Source organism: Neoarius graeffei, chromosome 15 (genome assembly GCF_027579695.1).
Source record: "Neoarius graeffei isolate fNeoGra1 chromosome 15, fNeoGra1.pri, whole genome shotgun sequence".
Classification (NCBI taxonomy): Eukaryota; Metazoa; Chordata; class Actinopteri; order Siluriformes; family Ariidae; genus Neoarius; species Neoarius graeffei.
In genome coordinates, this window is record NC_083583.1 from 42369796 (window position 1) to 42386071 (window position 16276).

At 41.1% G+C, this 16276-nt stretch overlaps 1 protein-coding gene across 9 annotated transcripts in view; it reads left to right on the top strand.

The window, feature by feature from the left end:
• The window catches only part of rabgap1l (RAB GTPase activating protein 1-like), a 219520-nt gene that overhangs the window by 183441 nt on the left and 19803 nt on the right, over positions 1 to 16276 (top strand). For 8 of the 9 annotated variants that reach the window (XR_009656688.1, XM_060941348.1, XM_060941347.1 and 5 more), the window contains one exon: positions 6175 to 6303. Coding sequence is in view for 8 of the 9 variants with exons in the window: in XM_060941348.1 (XP_060797331.1) it covers positions 6175 to 6303 (129 nt within the window). In the remaining variant the exon portion in view is untranslated. Of the gene's footprint in view, positions 1 to 6174; positions 6304 to 11176; positions 12937 to 16276 lie in introns of those variants that run through there. The other variant, XM_060941354.1, reaches the window with a different exon arrangement.

Sequence of the window (16276 nt, forward strand, 5' to 3'; positions counted from 1 at the left end):
CTAATGTTCCTTTTTTATGGATGGCATGGGGATGGTTGAGAGCTGTCTAGTTCTGAGAAGGAGGAGGAAAGCAGAGACGATGTGTTGCCTGTCATCTGTCTCATCGCATCCCCAGGCCTGTCCCTATGTCTGTTGCCAGGCAACAGATTGCTGATTTGAACACTGCAAAGGTGGTGGCCATTACTGAGTATGCAAGAAAGCAGCTCCTCAAGCTGAAGATTAATGTTCTCGTTATGTTAAACAGGACTTTAAGAGTCAGCTGAGGTTAGCCATGATGTAGATCGTACGACCTTTCATTGTGGTCTGGAACTGATAAGTGAAGCCTGAAGCAGCCATTAGTTTAAGCCTATCATGAACCAGATATGCATTACATTTACAACCCAATGTTTTTTAAGAATATGGAAACCATCAAACCAAGTCTAAGAATAATTATGTGACTCTCGGCAGTTTGCTATACATTATTGCATATCGAAACTCTAAGTGCACTCATTTCTGAGAAGGATTACACACCACCTCCGGTCTTAATCGTGGCTGACCTCAAGTCAACCCTGCAGCCTCTCAAGGAGGACTGTGCCGGAGACTCTGGGGATGCACCGGAGAGCCAGACGCTCTCAAGTCTGGACAGGGAGCTGCCCATGCCCCCGGCGGTGCGGGCACTGGAGGAGGGGGCATCAGCAGGGGAGGAACGGGCAGCTCTGGAGCCAGACTACACAGAGCGAGTGATGACCCTGTTGGGCATGAGCCACCGGCTCTTTGTTCCCCGACTGCTGGCGGTGAGGGACAGCTAGCACATGACTCAGTTTTCTGACTCTGTGTCGTCTCTCTGATCATCCATATTGTTTTTCCACATGGCCTCTGTATTTCAAGTTCATGTGAAGAACCTCCTTTTGGGAAACAGAGGTGTAATTTTTCTTGTTTATTAGCATAATCGGTGGTGATAAACAGAAAATCACAGTGCTCAAAAAAGCAAAGTATATTAAGAGGTCCAAAATTATTTTTGCCACTGTGTATGTAGGGATTCAGAGTGGATCTCCGTGAGGATACAGAGTAATAACCAAAGTTAGGGTCACGGGCTTAAAAGTAAGTTTACTGAGGTGTGATGTTGAAGTTTAAATCCTGAATTACATTCAGTCTTAACTGATAGAACATGAAATAGGCAGTATATATAAAGTACACTACATGAGGATACTACTGTTTGGACCATATTAAGCTTTGGTGGTACATACACTTCAGACAGTGGCTTAAAGGTCATAGGCAATGGTCGGAGGTGAAACATAGAATATCAACTTTATTGTCTAGAAGAACGACCCAAAAAGCGAATTCAAACTTTCTAGTGTCTAATTTTCACCCTAAAATTGAATAAAACGCTTAAAATATACTGCTTTGCCCAATTTCCAAAGGTTTGTTTACATCACACTTATGCACACTTTCACTGCCAGGGGACCGTCATCGTGACGTCATTCAAGGCAAACAGACTGGGAGCAGTTCTGTGTTTACTTGCGAACCGAGCACACGTGTACGGACTTTGGTCATGAGAGGTTGTGTAAAATGTCTGATAGCGATTTTGAAGTAGGAACTCTCCAAATTGAATATCGAGAGGTGAAACCATGCATGTATGAACCTATGGCCGTTGCGAAGCAATCAGTGAATGTGGCTCACTGGTTTGACTGTGCGGCCTCGGAATCGGACAGCGACTCGGCCGACTCTGATCACGGTGACCCCGGACCTCAGCAAGACTCGCGCCCAAACGATTTATCCTGGTAATTATGATAAATTCCTACTTTCGTCGTAATACTAAATAAGAGCCCTTTTGAAGAATAATTAAACCGCCCTCCCTAGTGGATATAGGTAACGATTACTTGACAGTGTGCCAGTAGGCCATATTAGCCTGCCGTCGGCAGCATTATACCATTTATAGCCTACTCTAAGCGAGGAAATATCCCTTTTGTCTCATTTCCACACTGATTGTACAGGATCCCTCAGGATTCTTGACTTGTCAATTGCAAGTAAAGGTAAAAATGTTTACCTCCAATCTTCTCCTTTTTGCTTGAGCGTTGCTGGTCCGTTTCTTCTTTGACTGCTTGATTTTGTTTCACGCACACAATCCACTCTCTCCTCCTCTTCTCTTTCGGAAAAAGCCAACCCTCTGGCTTCACGCACACAATCCACTCTCTCTACCTCGTCTCCTCTTTCAGAAAAAGCCAACCCTCTCGCTCTGCCTCTTCTCCTTTTTCGGAAAAAGCCAGCCCACTCGATCTGCCTCTTCTTTTTTGGAAAAAGCCAATCCTCTCGCTCCACCTCTTCTCTTCCAGAAAAAGCCAATCCACTCTCTCCGCCTCTTCTCCTCTCTCGGAAAAAGAGTTCTTCCTGAACCGGTCCTGTTGTTACAGTTCACTGCACAACAATAAGGCATGGTTTTTCTTTGGAAATTCCCGAGCGCACGTCTGCACTCAAGCCGAACGGCAATGCAAATACACAGAAGTGGACTCAACTCAAGCGGTTTGTTTGTCTTGAATGACGTCACGCGCCGAGTGGTCACGAAAATTGCCGAACAGAAATTTGCCGCGATACACGCTAACTTATTTTAATTATTACTTATTAACAATACTTCTTGGGACCAGAAGAAAATTACAGAGGGTTTTTTAACATATAAAGTTTCAAATGTGCATAAATTGAAAACCGTTGCCTATGATCTTTAATATGTGATTTCAGATAAATCAAATATCTGTGATCCTAAATGCTAGATAACTCAATAAATATTTACCAGAATAACTAGGAATGGTCATGGACACAATATTATTAACATTAATATGAATATTTGTATACAACTGCATTTAAATGCTAGAAAATTGTAAGACAATGTCTAGTTTTCTGGATTTGCATATTTTTAAATATGCCTCACACAAGGAATGGATGCAAAGTAGTCATGCTGCTAAATATCTAGTGCAACACACTTGGCTCTGCTGCTCAGATATTCAGATATAGATGTAAGTAATGACTATAAGGAGATGGGTGCGGTCCAAGGAGCCAATCCATTTGGAGTGAGCTTATCAAACTAATGTTGACACTTTCTTGAATCAGTGCTGGGTGTAGGCTTGTATTCTGGCCAAATGTAAAAACACTTTAAAGCGAGACAGCCTTTCGATTTCATAAAATTGGTGAAATTTAGTTCCCTCTGAAACTTGGTCATTGTGATGTGTTTATTTCTGTGATATCTTACATAATATCAGGCCATTCTGTGGCTGGGAGGTTATTTAATTTGAGGGGATTTCCTAGCAAATAATGTGCATGAAATCGCTCGCTTTGTGCAGTCAAGCAGGCAGAGGAAGTCTGTGTGCACATGCACAGGTTTACCTTTAACCGTACACTGACAGTTACATAATTTTGTCGCTAAACAAACAGCTGATCACACTGGGGTGCTCGCTGACTGCCATTATTTATTAGTTTGGTCCTGTGTTTCCTTTCCTTTGCAACATAACATCTTTTCTTGCTTTCTATTACTGTAGTTGGTCTTTCATGTTTCATTCGCACACTCGCGTCCTTCATTTTTCTCTCCTGTTTCAAATTTGTATCCCACAATGCCTTGCACGAACAGGGAAAGCCCACCACGTGAGGCATGATGTAGTGTCTTGAATTGGGTCATGTTGAAGCAAGAAAAAATAGTGGAGAATTTAAGGCCATGTGGCCTCAAATTCATTAATTGTTCCATTAAAAAAAAAAAAACTAATAAAATTGGAAGTCTGTGATTCGAATTCAGTATCTTTCGGGTCAGTCAGCGCAAATAATTGGGTGTCGGAAAATTCTTTTTATGACCTACACTTGAAAAATCTGAAAGACAGTCTACCTTTTAATTCTTTTTGTGTCAGGTACTTTCTCCTGATGCAGTGTCACGCTGACTAGGATAAATTGCTTCCTGAAAATGAACTATTGGTTTCTGTGTCTTTGTGACTGATGTATACATTCATCAGCACACAGTGTTAGCTGTTCCCATTAGGGGTCGCCACAGCGGATCTGTTCCGCATATTTGATTTGGCCCCAAGTTTTACACTGGATGCCCTTCCTGACCCAACCCTCCCCGGTATATCTGGGCTTGGGACCGGCACTAAGTATGTACTGGCTAGACACACAGTATTAATTCTGAGATTTAAATACATACAAAAAATGGTCTTTTGATGCTTGAATACGCATGTGCTGTACAAGGTTTTCCAAACTCTGTTAGTGGTCATTGGGTCCATGTTGATGTGTTTTGGCTGTACAGTTTTAAATCTGACCTGATTGGTATGTTTGTGCACAGCTAAATCTCTGATCCCTCTTTCTTGTAAAAGAAACATTTCATCGCATCTCTAGTTGCTTGGGCTGATGTGCAGAACAGTAGCCTAAACCAGGGGTTCTCAACCTTTTCTGCTTTGAGGCCCATCTATTCATGTTTGTAATGAGTTGGGCCCATTAAAAAAGATCCCCAATAATTTTGGCTCATCTATTCTATTAGAATCTAATAAGCTATAGTAAAGTATATTCATGAGATGCAACATCACTCCCTGTTACAGATGGGAGCCCAGGAATTAAATGAATGCAATAAAAAACAACTGTTTTAATTGTAGGTATTGTATTTTTAAAACTGTATGGATGTGCCAGAAGCCAATATAAAACCATGCATGCAGGGCATTCTCAGACAAAAGGGATTAATGATCCCAAAGTGGAGTCTGGTTCATTAACACAAGAACTTTATTGCCATGTTTGTGTCCAGCAAACAAGCAAGTTATTAAAACCAAGAAGTACACTCAAAAGAAGTGGATATAGAAACCACTCGGTAGGATAGATCCTTACACACTAACAAAGAAGGATTTTTTCCTATGAGTTAGAAAAGTATCCATCCGTTGAGTTCCCCGACATCTCAAACTACCTGGTGCTGCAGACATCATTCTACATGGACAAACAGATGAAAACCTGGAAGAGCATGGACGTGTACAACTTTTTATATGTGGCTGTGTTAAAGATCTGGTGATCGGGACACAAGATAGATGGCAGTAGATGGATCCAGGTGCAGGAAGAGTGTTTATTAGCAGGCGTGATATTTAAGTCAAGTTTATTTATATAGCGCTTTTAACAACAGACATTGTCGCAAGGCAGCTTTACAGAGACTTAAAGACTTGAAAGATGAGCTAATTTTATCCCTAATTTATCCCCAATGAGCAAGCCTGTGGCGACGGTGGTGAGGGAAAAACCTCCCTCAGACGACATGAGGAAGAAACCTCAAGAGGAACCAGACTGAAAAGGGAACCCATCCTCATCTGGGTGATAACAGATAACGTGATTATAAATGACTCGCTTCTATAACTGGGTCCTATAGAGTCACAAAGTACAACTGTGTAACCTGGAAATTCATTATAGTTTTAACATGAAGTCTGTTTTGTTGAAGTTATAAACTGTTCATTGATGGAAACTTGAGTGCAAAACTGTTTGTGACAACTGCAGTCCTAGTTAGCAAGTCGACTGTAGTCCTCAGACATAAATGCATTACTCTAAGTGTCCAGATCAGTCTTCCAAGTGTTTTTTTTTTTTTAAGAAAAGCAAAACAGAAAGCAGAGTATTTAAACAGTGTTATAAACATGGCTAGAAACAAATGTGACAGTAATAACGATAATGCTTTGCAAAGCTTCTATGAAAACAGCGTCTGTATCTGTGCGTGCTGATTTGCGCTCAAATCAGTATCAGGTATTTCCCTTAACCACTGGGTCCCAAGCACCCGCGCAATATGCTCCATGAGCGTGCGTGGCCGCTGGAGCTGCGTCAGACTCCAGCGCGCAAAGGCACAACAGTCAATTGTTCACCTACTGTGTGACCACAACTTTTAGCTCACGTGTATATCGGCGTCAAAATGCCTCATTTTCATCAATAACCCATCGCAAAGCATCACAAGCTGTAGTGTGACCGTAGCTTAATGAGGCGGATGTGACGTTGGATGCATCCCAGCCATTGTACCCTACGATGAGTAAAAATTAGCTTCAACTTGAAAAAAATTCGCGGCCCACTAGATGGCGCTTCGTGGCCCACTAATGGGCTGTGGCCCAGTGGTTCAGAAACACTGGCCTCAACTATTATTGACGTGCTTTGTTTCTTTAAATGACTGTCTTACTGAAATTTTTATTAGGTTCCCTCTCTCTCTAAATACAGACCTCCAAGGAGGACTTGCTTCAGGCTGACTTTGAGGGCACTCTTAAGTTTTTCCGGGTTCAACTCCCGAAACGCTACAGAGCAGCTGAAAATGCTCGCAGACTCATGGAGCAAGCTTGCAACATCAAGGTAGGACCTGTTTCCCCAAATCTCTCTCATGTGTTATTAATGCTGTACATTCAGAGACACTGACCTCTCTTTAATCCCTCATGTGAAAACCATGAGACTATAAATCTGTTCAGAGTCAGCCATTTTAGGTTGTAATGTTTTCTTTCACAGCTATTTGCTCATGTGCCATTACACTTCTTATACATCGAAGCGTTCATGGTCAGTATATGCAATATTTCAGCTGTGATGGGAAATTAATGGTGTCCTGAATGGCTGCCAAAACTAAAGGTCATTTCTTGGGATTATAGGTGCTCAGGGAAGTGAACTGGAAGAGAAGAAGAAAATGTGTAGTCTTGAAATGCATGGAATACTGATACTGAAGAAGTGTGCACATAGAAAAATACTAGAAATGACTATAGAAATGAAAACAATGGAGTTTTTTCAGTACTGGTAATGGTTAACTTGCTGTTCAGCATGATCAGTATGAGGGTTTATAACATGACCGTAATTATAATTTGGATTAAGGTCAAATAACATTGTTTCTTGTCGCAGCATAATTTCGATGGAGGTAGATTTTACAACCATTTAAGCAATGATTTCAATATAGATTGATATTTTCCCCACACAGGCTGAATGGATGATTTGTTTCAAAGTATGTGACTATAAGGAGCTCTAATATGATTGTAAATAAGCAGCTTTCAAGAATGTAGTTTTCATTTCACTATGGTTAAATGTTGAGAGAAAACCTCAGTTCAGTGGCTGTGTGACTGGGTACAAATCATGCTCTATTAAGGTTATAGTATGCACCTCAGATTGGAAAAGTCATGTCTATATACAGTGGTGCTTGAAAGTTTGCGAACCTTTTAGAATTTTCTATATATCTGCATAAATATGACCTAAAACAACATCAGATTTTCACACAAGTCCTGAACGTAGATAAAGAGAACCCAGTTAAACAAATGTGACAAAAATATTATACTTGGCCATTTATTTATTGAGGAAAATGATCCAATATTACATATCTGTGAGTGGCAAAAGTATGTGAATCTTTGCTTTCAGTATCTGGTGTGACTCCCTTGTGCAGCAATAACTGCAACTAAATGTTACTGGTAACTGTTGATCAGTCCTGCACACCGGCTTGGAGGAATTTTAGCCCATTCCTCCGTACAGAACAGCTTCAACTCTGGGATGTTGGTGAGTTTCCTCACATGAACTGCTCGCTTCAGGTCCTTCCACAACATTTCGATTGGATTAAGGTCAGGACTTTGACTTGGCCATTCCAAAACATTAACTTTATTCTTCTTTAACCATTCTTTGGTCGAACGACTTGTGTGCTTAGGGTCGTTGTCTTGCTGCATGACCCACCTTCTCTTGAGATTCAGTTCATGGACAGATGTCCTGACGTTTTCCTTTAGAATTTGCTGGTATAATTCAGAATTCATTGTTCCATCAATGATGGCAAGCCGTCCTGGCCCAGATGCAGCAAGACAGGCCCAAACTATGATACTACCACCACCATGTTTCACAGATGGGATAAGGTTCTTATGCTGGAATGCAGTGTTTTCCTTTCTCCAAACATAACGCTTCTCATTTAAACCAAAAAGTTGTATTTTGGTCTCATCCGTCCACAAAACATTTTTCCAATAGCCTTCTGGCTTGTCCACATGATCTTTAGCAAACTGCAGGCGAGCAGCAATGTTCTTTTTGGAGAGCAGTGGCTTTCTCCTTGCATCCCTGCCATGCACACCATTGTTGTTCAGTGTTCTCCAGATGGTGGACTCATGAACATTAACATTAGCCAATGTGAGAGAGGCCTTCAGTTGCTTAGAAGTTACCCTGGGGTCCTTTGTGACCTCGCCGACTATTACACACCTTGCTCTTGGAGTGATCTTTGTTGGTCGACCACTCCTGGGGAGGGTAACAATGGCCTTGAATTTCCTCCATTTGTACACAATCTGTTTGTGGATTGGTGGAGTCCAAACTCTTTAGAGGTGGTTTTGTAACCTTTTCCAGCCTGATGAGCATCAACAACGCTTTTTCTGAGGTCCTCAGAAATCTCCTTTGTTCGTGCCATGATACACTTCCATAAACATGTGTTGTGAAGATCAGACTTTGATAGATCCCTGTTCTTTAAATAAAACAGGGTGCCCACTCACACCTGATTGTCATCCCATTGATTGAAAACACCTGACTCTAATTTCACCTTCAAATTAACTGCTCATCCTAGGGGTTCACATACTTTTGCCACTCACAGATATGTAATATTGGATCATTTTCCTCAATAAATAAATGACCAAGTATAATATTTTTGTCTCATTATGTTTAACTGGGGGGCGGCACGGTGGTGTAGTGGTTAGCGCTGTCGCCTCACAGCAAGAAGGTCCTGGGTTCGAGCCCCGGGGCCGGCGAGGGCCTTTCTGTGTGGAGTTTGCATGTTCTCCCCGTGTCCGCGTGGGTTTCCTCCGGGTGCTCCGGTTTCCCCCACAGTCCAAAGACATGCAGGTTAGGTTAACTGGTGACTCTAAATTGACCGTAGGTGTGAATGTGAGCGTGAATGGTTGTCTGTGTCTATGTGTCAGCCCTGTGATGACCTGGCGACTTGTCCAGGGTGTACCCCGCCTTTCGCCCGTAGTCAGCTGGGATAGGCTCCAGCTTGCCTGCGACCCTGTAGAAGGATAAAGCGGCTAGAGATAATGAGATGAGATGTTTAACTGGGTTCTCTCTATCTACTTGTAGGACTTGTGTGAAAATCTGATGATGTTTTAGGTCATATTTATGCAGAAATATAGAAAATTCTAAAGGGTTGACAAACTTTTTCAAGTACCACTGTAGTATTTACAGTGTCATGTCATGTTTGGGTGAGGACTGAGCGACTTCTTGGCTCTGACCCTGTTGACCTGTACCCACCCTGAATTTAAAGAATGCATGTAAAGCTTTTGCCCAATTGAGCTAATACTCTGTTGTCCCCAAGAAACTAAGGTTTAAAATCTGTTTTAAATCTAGATATCCCTTATATTCTGCACTAATGTAGCAAATCAATTCATACATGTACAAGTTACTTTAACATTGCATATGTTTTTACTATTAATTTATCAATTTATGATTACTATAAAATCAAGAATATATTAAAAAAAAGTTACATTTGAATCAGCTACTCTGTCAATAAAATAGTTTCACTCTTTAGAAGCTGCTTGATGTAAAAGCAAAGGCGCTTCCACCTTGCTATGAGAAATGTACTTAGTTTTGCTACAACTAATGCTTTCTGTGAGACGAGCCACTCATAGTAGAGGTGGACAAGCAGTTTGAGTGCTTTGCTTATGGAGAATGACTTTTCCCAACTACCTCGCTCTGCTCAGATGATGTTTTGTGGATGGTTCTGATGCAAGTATACAATAAATGGGTCTTTTAAAGCTGTTTCATTTAAGTTCTGAAAAGAAAAGTGATGGCAATAACACTGACTTAATAGTTTCTAATTCGTCATTGCTTTCTGCCTCTTTCCCCTTCTGTATATGTTTTACTCCCATTCATTCTCTCATTTCTGTATCGTTGTTACTTTGTCACTTGCTCACGCCCCCAGTGTCACTATCTGCAGGATTTCCTGTGAAGTTGCTCAATTCTGTTTGCATTAGTAGAGCTGTAATTGTAAGTGACTTTTTGATATAATGTAAATGTAGGTTTGGCAATATCCGGACATTTTCTAATGAAATATCTCCTCGGTGGAGAAACTGTGGTCTGCAATATCCAACCAGTCAGGACAAGGTGGCCTGTTCATTCAGAAGTCTCTTGCACTCGCATTCGGGCATTTTAGCCTAATGTGTTTTTATGTGTTTGGAAGGATGCCGAATAGAGGAGCTTTATTTGTTTGGATTTTGTGTTTCACAGTGGTGGTGAAACAAGTGTTTGTACAATATCTCCTATAAGACAGTATTAGTTTCTCTGTAAACAACAGAACAAACAGGTTTCTAATAGCTTTATTTTTCTCCAAGGATGTTTGTGCCACCCATGGTGACATGATCCAATTATTTGATTATTAAATTGATGATCCTGTGCCGTATGTCAGTATGAAGTGAGACTTTGTATGCACTGTAGCTGTATAGTATATTATTAATGGAATAAAGAATTGCTTTATATTTGCGTATGCCATAGCTGATTCCTTCAGCTTGTGGAATTGTGCTCTTTTGATTTTTCTGATAATGGGATCCCAGATATGCAATGGTACTTTTCATAGCAAATATGTTTTGGAGACTCTTCCAAAGCATCCATATAATTACCAGAAGGGTTTACAAGTTCTGTGTATACATGCACAAAGACGAATGAGTATATCCTATAATAGCAGTTGGGAAAACGTTTCAACACAAGGCAAGGTGAAGCAACATCTGCTTATTAAAATGGCAATGAAACAATCTTTGAATTCAGAAAAAAAAAACATTGGGTATTTTCTTCTGCATTTTTTTATGTGGAGGAAGGATAGTAGCACCTGTAAAGGATGAAATGACCTCAACAGCCCTTGTAAAATGAACCCTGCCAGTGCCTTATATATACAGGAATAAAATGTAGATTTTCTGCGTTTTTGGCTCTGGATCTCTGAAACTGAGCCTCGTAATGACTCCTGGTTGTGAAATAACTTGGCAGGCTTTAGGACCATGGGAAGGTGAAATCAGAGAAGGGAAATCAGGCAGAGGGAATAAGAGCACCTGAGCACTGGGGTGTAAACAGGTGCATCGATCTGCTTGCTCAAAATGAGTCAGCACATGAGTTTCAAGTGGAGTAGTTATTTTTCCATTCATTATAGTTTAAGCCAATTTTATTTCCTCATGTTCAACCACACCTTGTGTTGTATGGCATGTTGTCATTCTCTTAGGTGTGGACCTTGACTTCTTCAAGCCCCACCTGTACACACTAACCAAATCAGCTCATGCGTGTGCACTTGTGATCTGTGCGACTGGAAGTCAGCAGAAAAAAAATCCATAAAGCCCTTGATGCGGTGCTTTTATCTCTTGGGAATTTGAGGACACAGCAAATACAAACACAACATCTTGTCTCCTTAAACTATTTTTGGATCATGAAGCAAGGCAGAAGTTCAAGACTGTGAACAATTGTCAACCTTGTCACTGGAATTATTGGGCGTGATTGCTGCATTCTACATGTCATCACTTTAACCAGCTCCACAGAAGGCTTGAGAAGCCTGTTTGAGGTGCCCGACTCATATTGAGAGTGGATTTGAAGAACAAAGGGATTTGTGAGGAGTAGCTGTGAGGTGCCACTTTGTTTATTTTCAGATATTTCTGCTCATCCTGTGGTGCATTTTATACCCTGGTTTTACTTTGACTTGTAAGTAATGCTTATGATGGTCTGTCAGAGATGCTTCAGCTTCTTTAGCTGAAAGTATTTGGGTGTTGGTGGCAGAACATGAGAAAGATGGACGAGAGATTCTTTGAAGATTATGTGTGAGACAGTAGTAAAAAAGTAGGAGGCTTGTTTGTGTGTGCAGGAAGCCTTATAGTGTATTTTCATATCCGCACTTTTCTGTTCTGAGGGGCTGCACACAGAGATCAGAGCTCCTAAGAGTGGAGTTATTCTCCCCATGTAGAGGCGATCATTTCTCTTTGGAAACTGGGCACATTTAAGAAAGGATCAACTTGCTGGCTAATCAGCTTATGCTTTACAGGAATTCACTGGCACCTTTATGCTCAGGCAAAAGAAAAAACAAGCATCTGACTTATTCTTGCCTTTACATTAGGAAATTTCTGAGCATCTTTATACCAAAGAAGTCTGGGGTAGTACGGCAAGATGACACTTGTTTCATTACTGGAGGATTGAGTTCAGCTCTGAAGCAGCCTGATTGAGGCTTGTGAATATGTTTTTAACTTCAGGAAAGAGTTGTTTGTGCCAACTGTGGAATTTTCTCACAGGGAGGAGGACAGCTGGACTGTGAGATCTCAGGAGAGATAAAGAGATACCAAGCACCAGGGGGACAAGTTTGAGAGCTCACTACTGCACGTACATGTAATAAATTGGAGCTGTGCATCAGAAGTACTGAGTCACTGTGGTCTGTCTGACACAAACTACACTTCCCCCTCCTCTTCCTCTGTCTGTCAGTCTCTTATTTCTCTCTCTTACCCCCTTTCTGATCCTCTCTGACTGCGAATGAGCTTACCTGCTGAGAACTGTGGGATAAAAGCGAGCTCTGTGTAAACAAACCCAGGAAGGCCACCTCGTTTTTATAGATGGAGCACGAGAAGAAAAGGGGACGATTGTGTCTGCTCATTGGAGGAAATCACCACGACATATGAGCCTTGTAGTCCGCTTCAGAAAACAACTGCCTACCTGGGAAGGTTGAGAGGTGCGTCTGAGAGAGAGAGAGAGAGAAACTTTGTCCCTTCTCCCGCCTTCAGGGGCAGGATCTGCTGCTCAGGGAAGGACGTGTGAGCTGCTCAGCACTGACGGAGCCGTCAGTGATTCTCCATCCTCCCGCCTTTGCTCTCTCACACTCTTGCGCTCTTCATTCCTGACTCATATTGCTTTTATATGCGCACTGGCAAGATGATGGAGGAAGTGTCTATCACGGTGGCCTACGATGCCCACGTTATCAACCAGATCTGTGACGAGGACATCTTTGCTAGTTTGGTGGCAGACTCCAAACCCAAACCAACGGTAGGTAAAACCATGCAAAAGCTTCCAAATTTATCACTGAGTTACTTATGCGCTCATACATTAGCCAAGCAAGTAGAGCCTGAGGCTTGTGTTGTGATGATCTTAGTGTTCTTTATAGAAAAAAGTAATGCCTTTTGTTAACTCATTCTTCCTATTTGTTAGTGGTATCCTAATTATGTTAGACTTCTAAACTGTCTCAGTTGCAAACTTAAACTCATTATTTCATTTTTCTTTAATGTATTGTTCAAAATTATTCATACTTATTACTTGTAACATTTTTATGGCAAAGAGAGCAAGAGCAGCAACACAAGTTACAATACAATAAATACACAGACAAAATCAATCAATTCATAGAGCAGAAAGACAAAAAAAGTGTTTGATAAACTTGGACGTTGTATTTATTTATTGGAAATGGGTGTAGTGTTTGGACTTTTTGTTCAAGGGTTTTGGTTGGTTGGTTTGGGTTTTTTTGTTTTGTTTTTTTCCATTTTCTGTCACACTGTAATATAAGGTTTCACGTAGTGCAACCTAGTTCTACTTCTGCATGCTTTGAATATGCAGATATTGATAAATTAATTATAAATCAATATTTAAATCCTCATGTCCTTCGGAACCACCTTGACATGTTTCAGAGATCCAAATGACAGCTTAAACATCGGATTTCTTTAAACAACCTGACATGAAGGTGTGACGCTGTGTCAGTGAATAGTCATGGAAAACAGTGATTTGCTGTAAATGCTATTTGAATGGAAAGTGCCATGGGGGAGTGTTCTTTCCACGATAGGAGTCAAGTACCTGTGACGTGTGCGTGTGTGGTTTTGTTTTGTGTGGGGACAGAAGTGCAATAATGCCATTTGCTGACAGCAGCTCTGAGTTTGTTTATAGGTTACTACACTTTTCCTGTCAGTTTCCGTCAGTGTTTATGGCTCTTTAAGAACGGCATGTCGAGTTCCCCGCTGAAGACATGGCACTTTTGTACCTACCACACTGGCATGAAATGTGGCATTTCAACACGAAACGTTGTGTCCTGAACTCGTTGTTCTGCGTATTAAATCTAATGATTATGACCGTCATCTTATCAATGTCTTTCTCAGCCAAACCTCACCCCTCCCCTTCCAATCTCTCTGTTCTTTCTCTCAACTTTAGCTCTTGTTTTCTAACCACTTCCCCCTCATGGCATGCCATTACTCCCAGAGACCTAAAAAGTGATACTATTACTCAACCCTGAACAAATACACTGTATTAGAACAGTGGATTTGAACAGAATTTTCTTCAGCACTGCTTTTGGATACTTTGTTTGCATATGGGTGTGTCAGGTTTCACATCACCCTCCACATGTAGCTACCTTCTGGTTTTGCCATTGTTGGAAAAAAGCTGTTTTTACCACAGGCCCCATGGAAATTACATCGCATCGGTGTTTTCTCCCTTTGCAAAGTCTCTATATGCAAAACTAGGCCAGGTGAGTGGCTTCCCAAGAGCACTTGTTAATGTGTGTTTGCACTTGGTCTCTATGGATCTGTAATTGAAAGCCCTTGTGTAAAAGGGCAACCTACACACTTTATGGTGAGATGGATTTGGGTTCTGTTGCTTCTACTGGGCTGTATCCATCATGTTTTTTTTTTTTAAATCAACAATTTTTATCAATATTACATTTATTGGAATCAAATGATAACCGTCACCAAGGTTCTTAACTGTAGCTTTTGGTTTTGCAGAAAGTTTTGAGGTGAGCCTCATTTTGGGTTAGCCCTACAGACCTGCAAACCTTTACACATTTTGCATAGAAACTCGGCATTTTAGCATCATAGTGCACACAAATGAGCTGTCGCTCAAACAAGTAAAAAGAAAATCACTCAAAAGAGCAGTTTTCTGTTTTCAATTATAAAAACAGCAGATGACTCAATCAACATATAAATGTAGAATGACAGTTTTGACGGTATGTGTTTTGAACATTGCAATATTAACCGACACTCTCTGGAAGCTCCACCCCCTTCTACCAGCGTGAATAGCGCCTGATCTAAGGGTCCAACAGTATTTAAACATAAGGTAAGCAGTACGTCTTTTGAAGACTTTAACCAGTGCTTTTTTTTATTAGACAGTGCACTGAAATGCATCATGCATTATGAGTTATTATACTTTCTCTTTGTGTATGGTGATGCATATTTTGCAAAATCATTTTAAATAAACCACAGGAATAGGTGTGGCTGGTTTTAGCAGTAATGCAGGTAGTGTGTGTTGCTCCAGATTCCAGCTCCCTTGGTGTGGCTTTAGAAAGCTCCTCCCTGCTGAATGCCATGGTAACACCAGCACACAAACCGACAGTGGCTCTGCTGTTATAGCAACACACTCCGCCACCGAGAACACAGGAGAGCCTGAACAGTCTCCGAGTGTAAAGCTTCATCACTGCAACTGAGCTGCGTTAAGCAGACTCTGTCAGGCAGTTACTGACTCACCTGACCTGTTTAAAACACTCTAACCTTTAAAGCGTTTGAAACACTTTCTTCTGAACCATGCTGCTGATCATACAAAAGTATCTAAAGAATGCAAGGAATGTTTAGCCTGTGAATGCTAATGAAACATGACAGTGGCTTTACGTGTGTCGGTGCCAATACTAGATGTAGTGTACAGCAAATGATACTTTGGCAAAAATAAACACGCACAGCCACTTAATGCTATGCCGCATCTAAATCTAACTTTTCCTCATGGGCTCCAGGCATATGTCCCCACAAGGTCAAAACAATCAGATATTCCTGTCCTTGTGGGGATATGTGGTTCCCAACCAAGATATAAAAACATGCCGCCCGCACAGAGCCGGAAGTAAATGAACACAACATTCAGATTGTTCATGCTCAATTGAACAGGATCTAATCAAATGTCCGTCTTTTTATGGGCACAGAACTCTCTTCATAAGCTAAGCTAAACAAAACAAATGACTAAATGATTCAAACATGGTTTCACACAAGACTGACCAATCAGGACTCAGGAGATGTGGTGGTGTTGTCTGAGTGTTAATGTCTTAACTTTTTGACAAAACAGGCACTGTTAAGTTAGAAAAGTAGGGCATACCAAGCAGCGAGTAAAGGCATAGAGGTTCCGGTAGAGACACTCGCAGCATGTGAAATGTGCATGTGCCATAAAACAGCACTGAATCATAAGTTTAAGCAGTTTTGAATTTTTAACATCTGTCTTTGACCAGTATCACACGAAATTATGCTAGGTGGTTAATTTTTGATGGAAATCATGAAGCAAATTTGGTGTCAGATGCTTCATTAGTCATACTCAGGGAAAGCTCAAATGAATTATGCCTGAATTAACCTTTCAGTATAACATTTAAACATCTGCT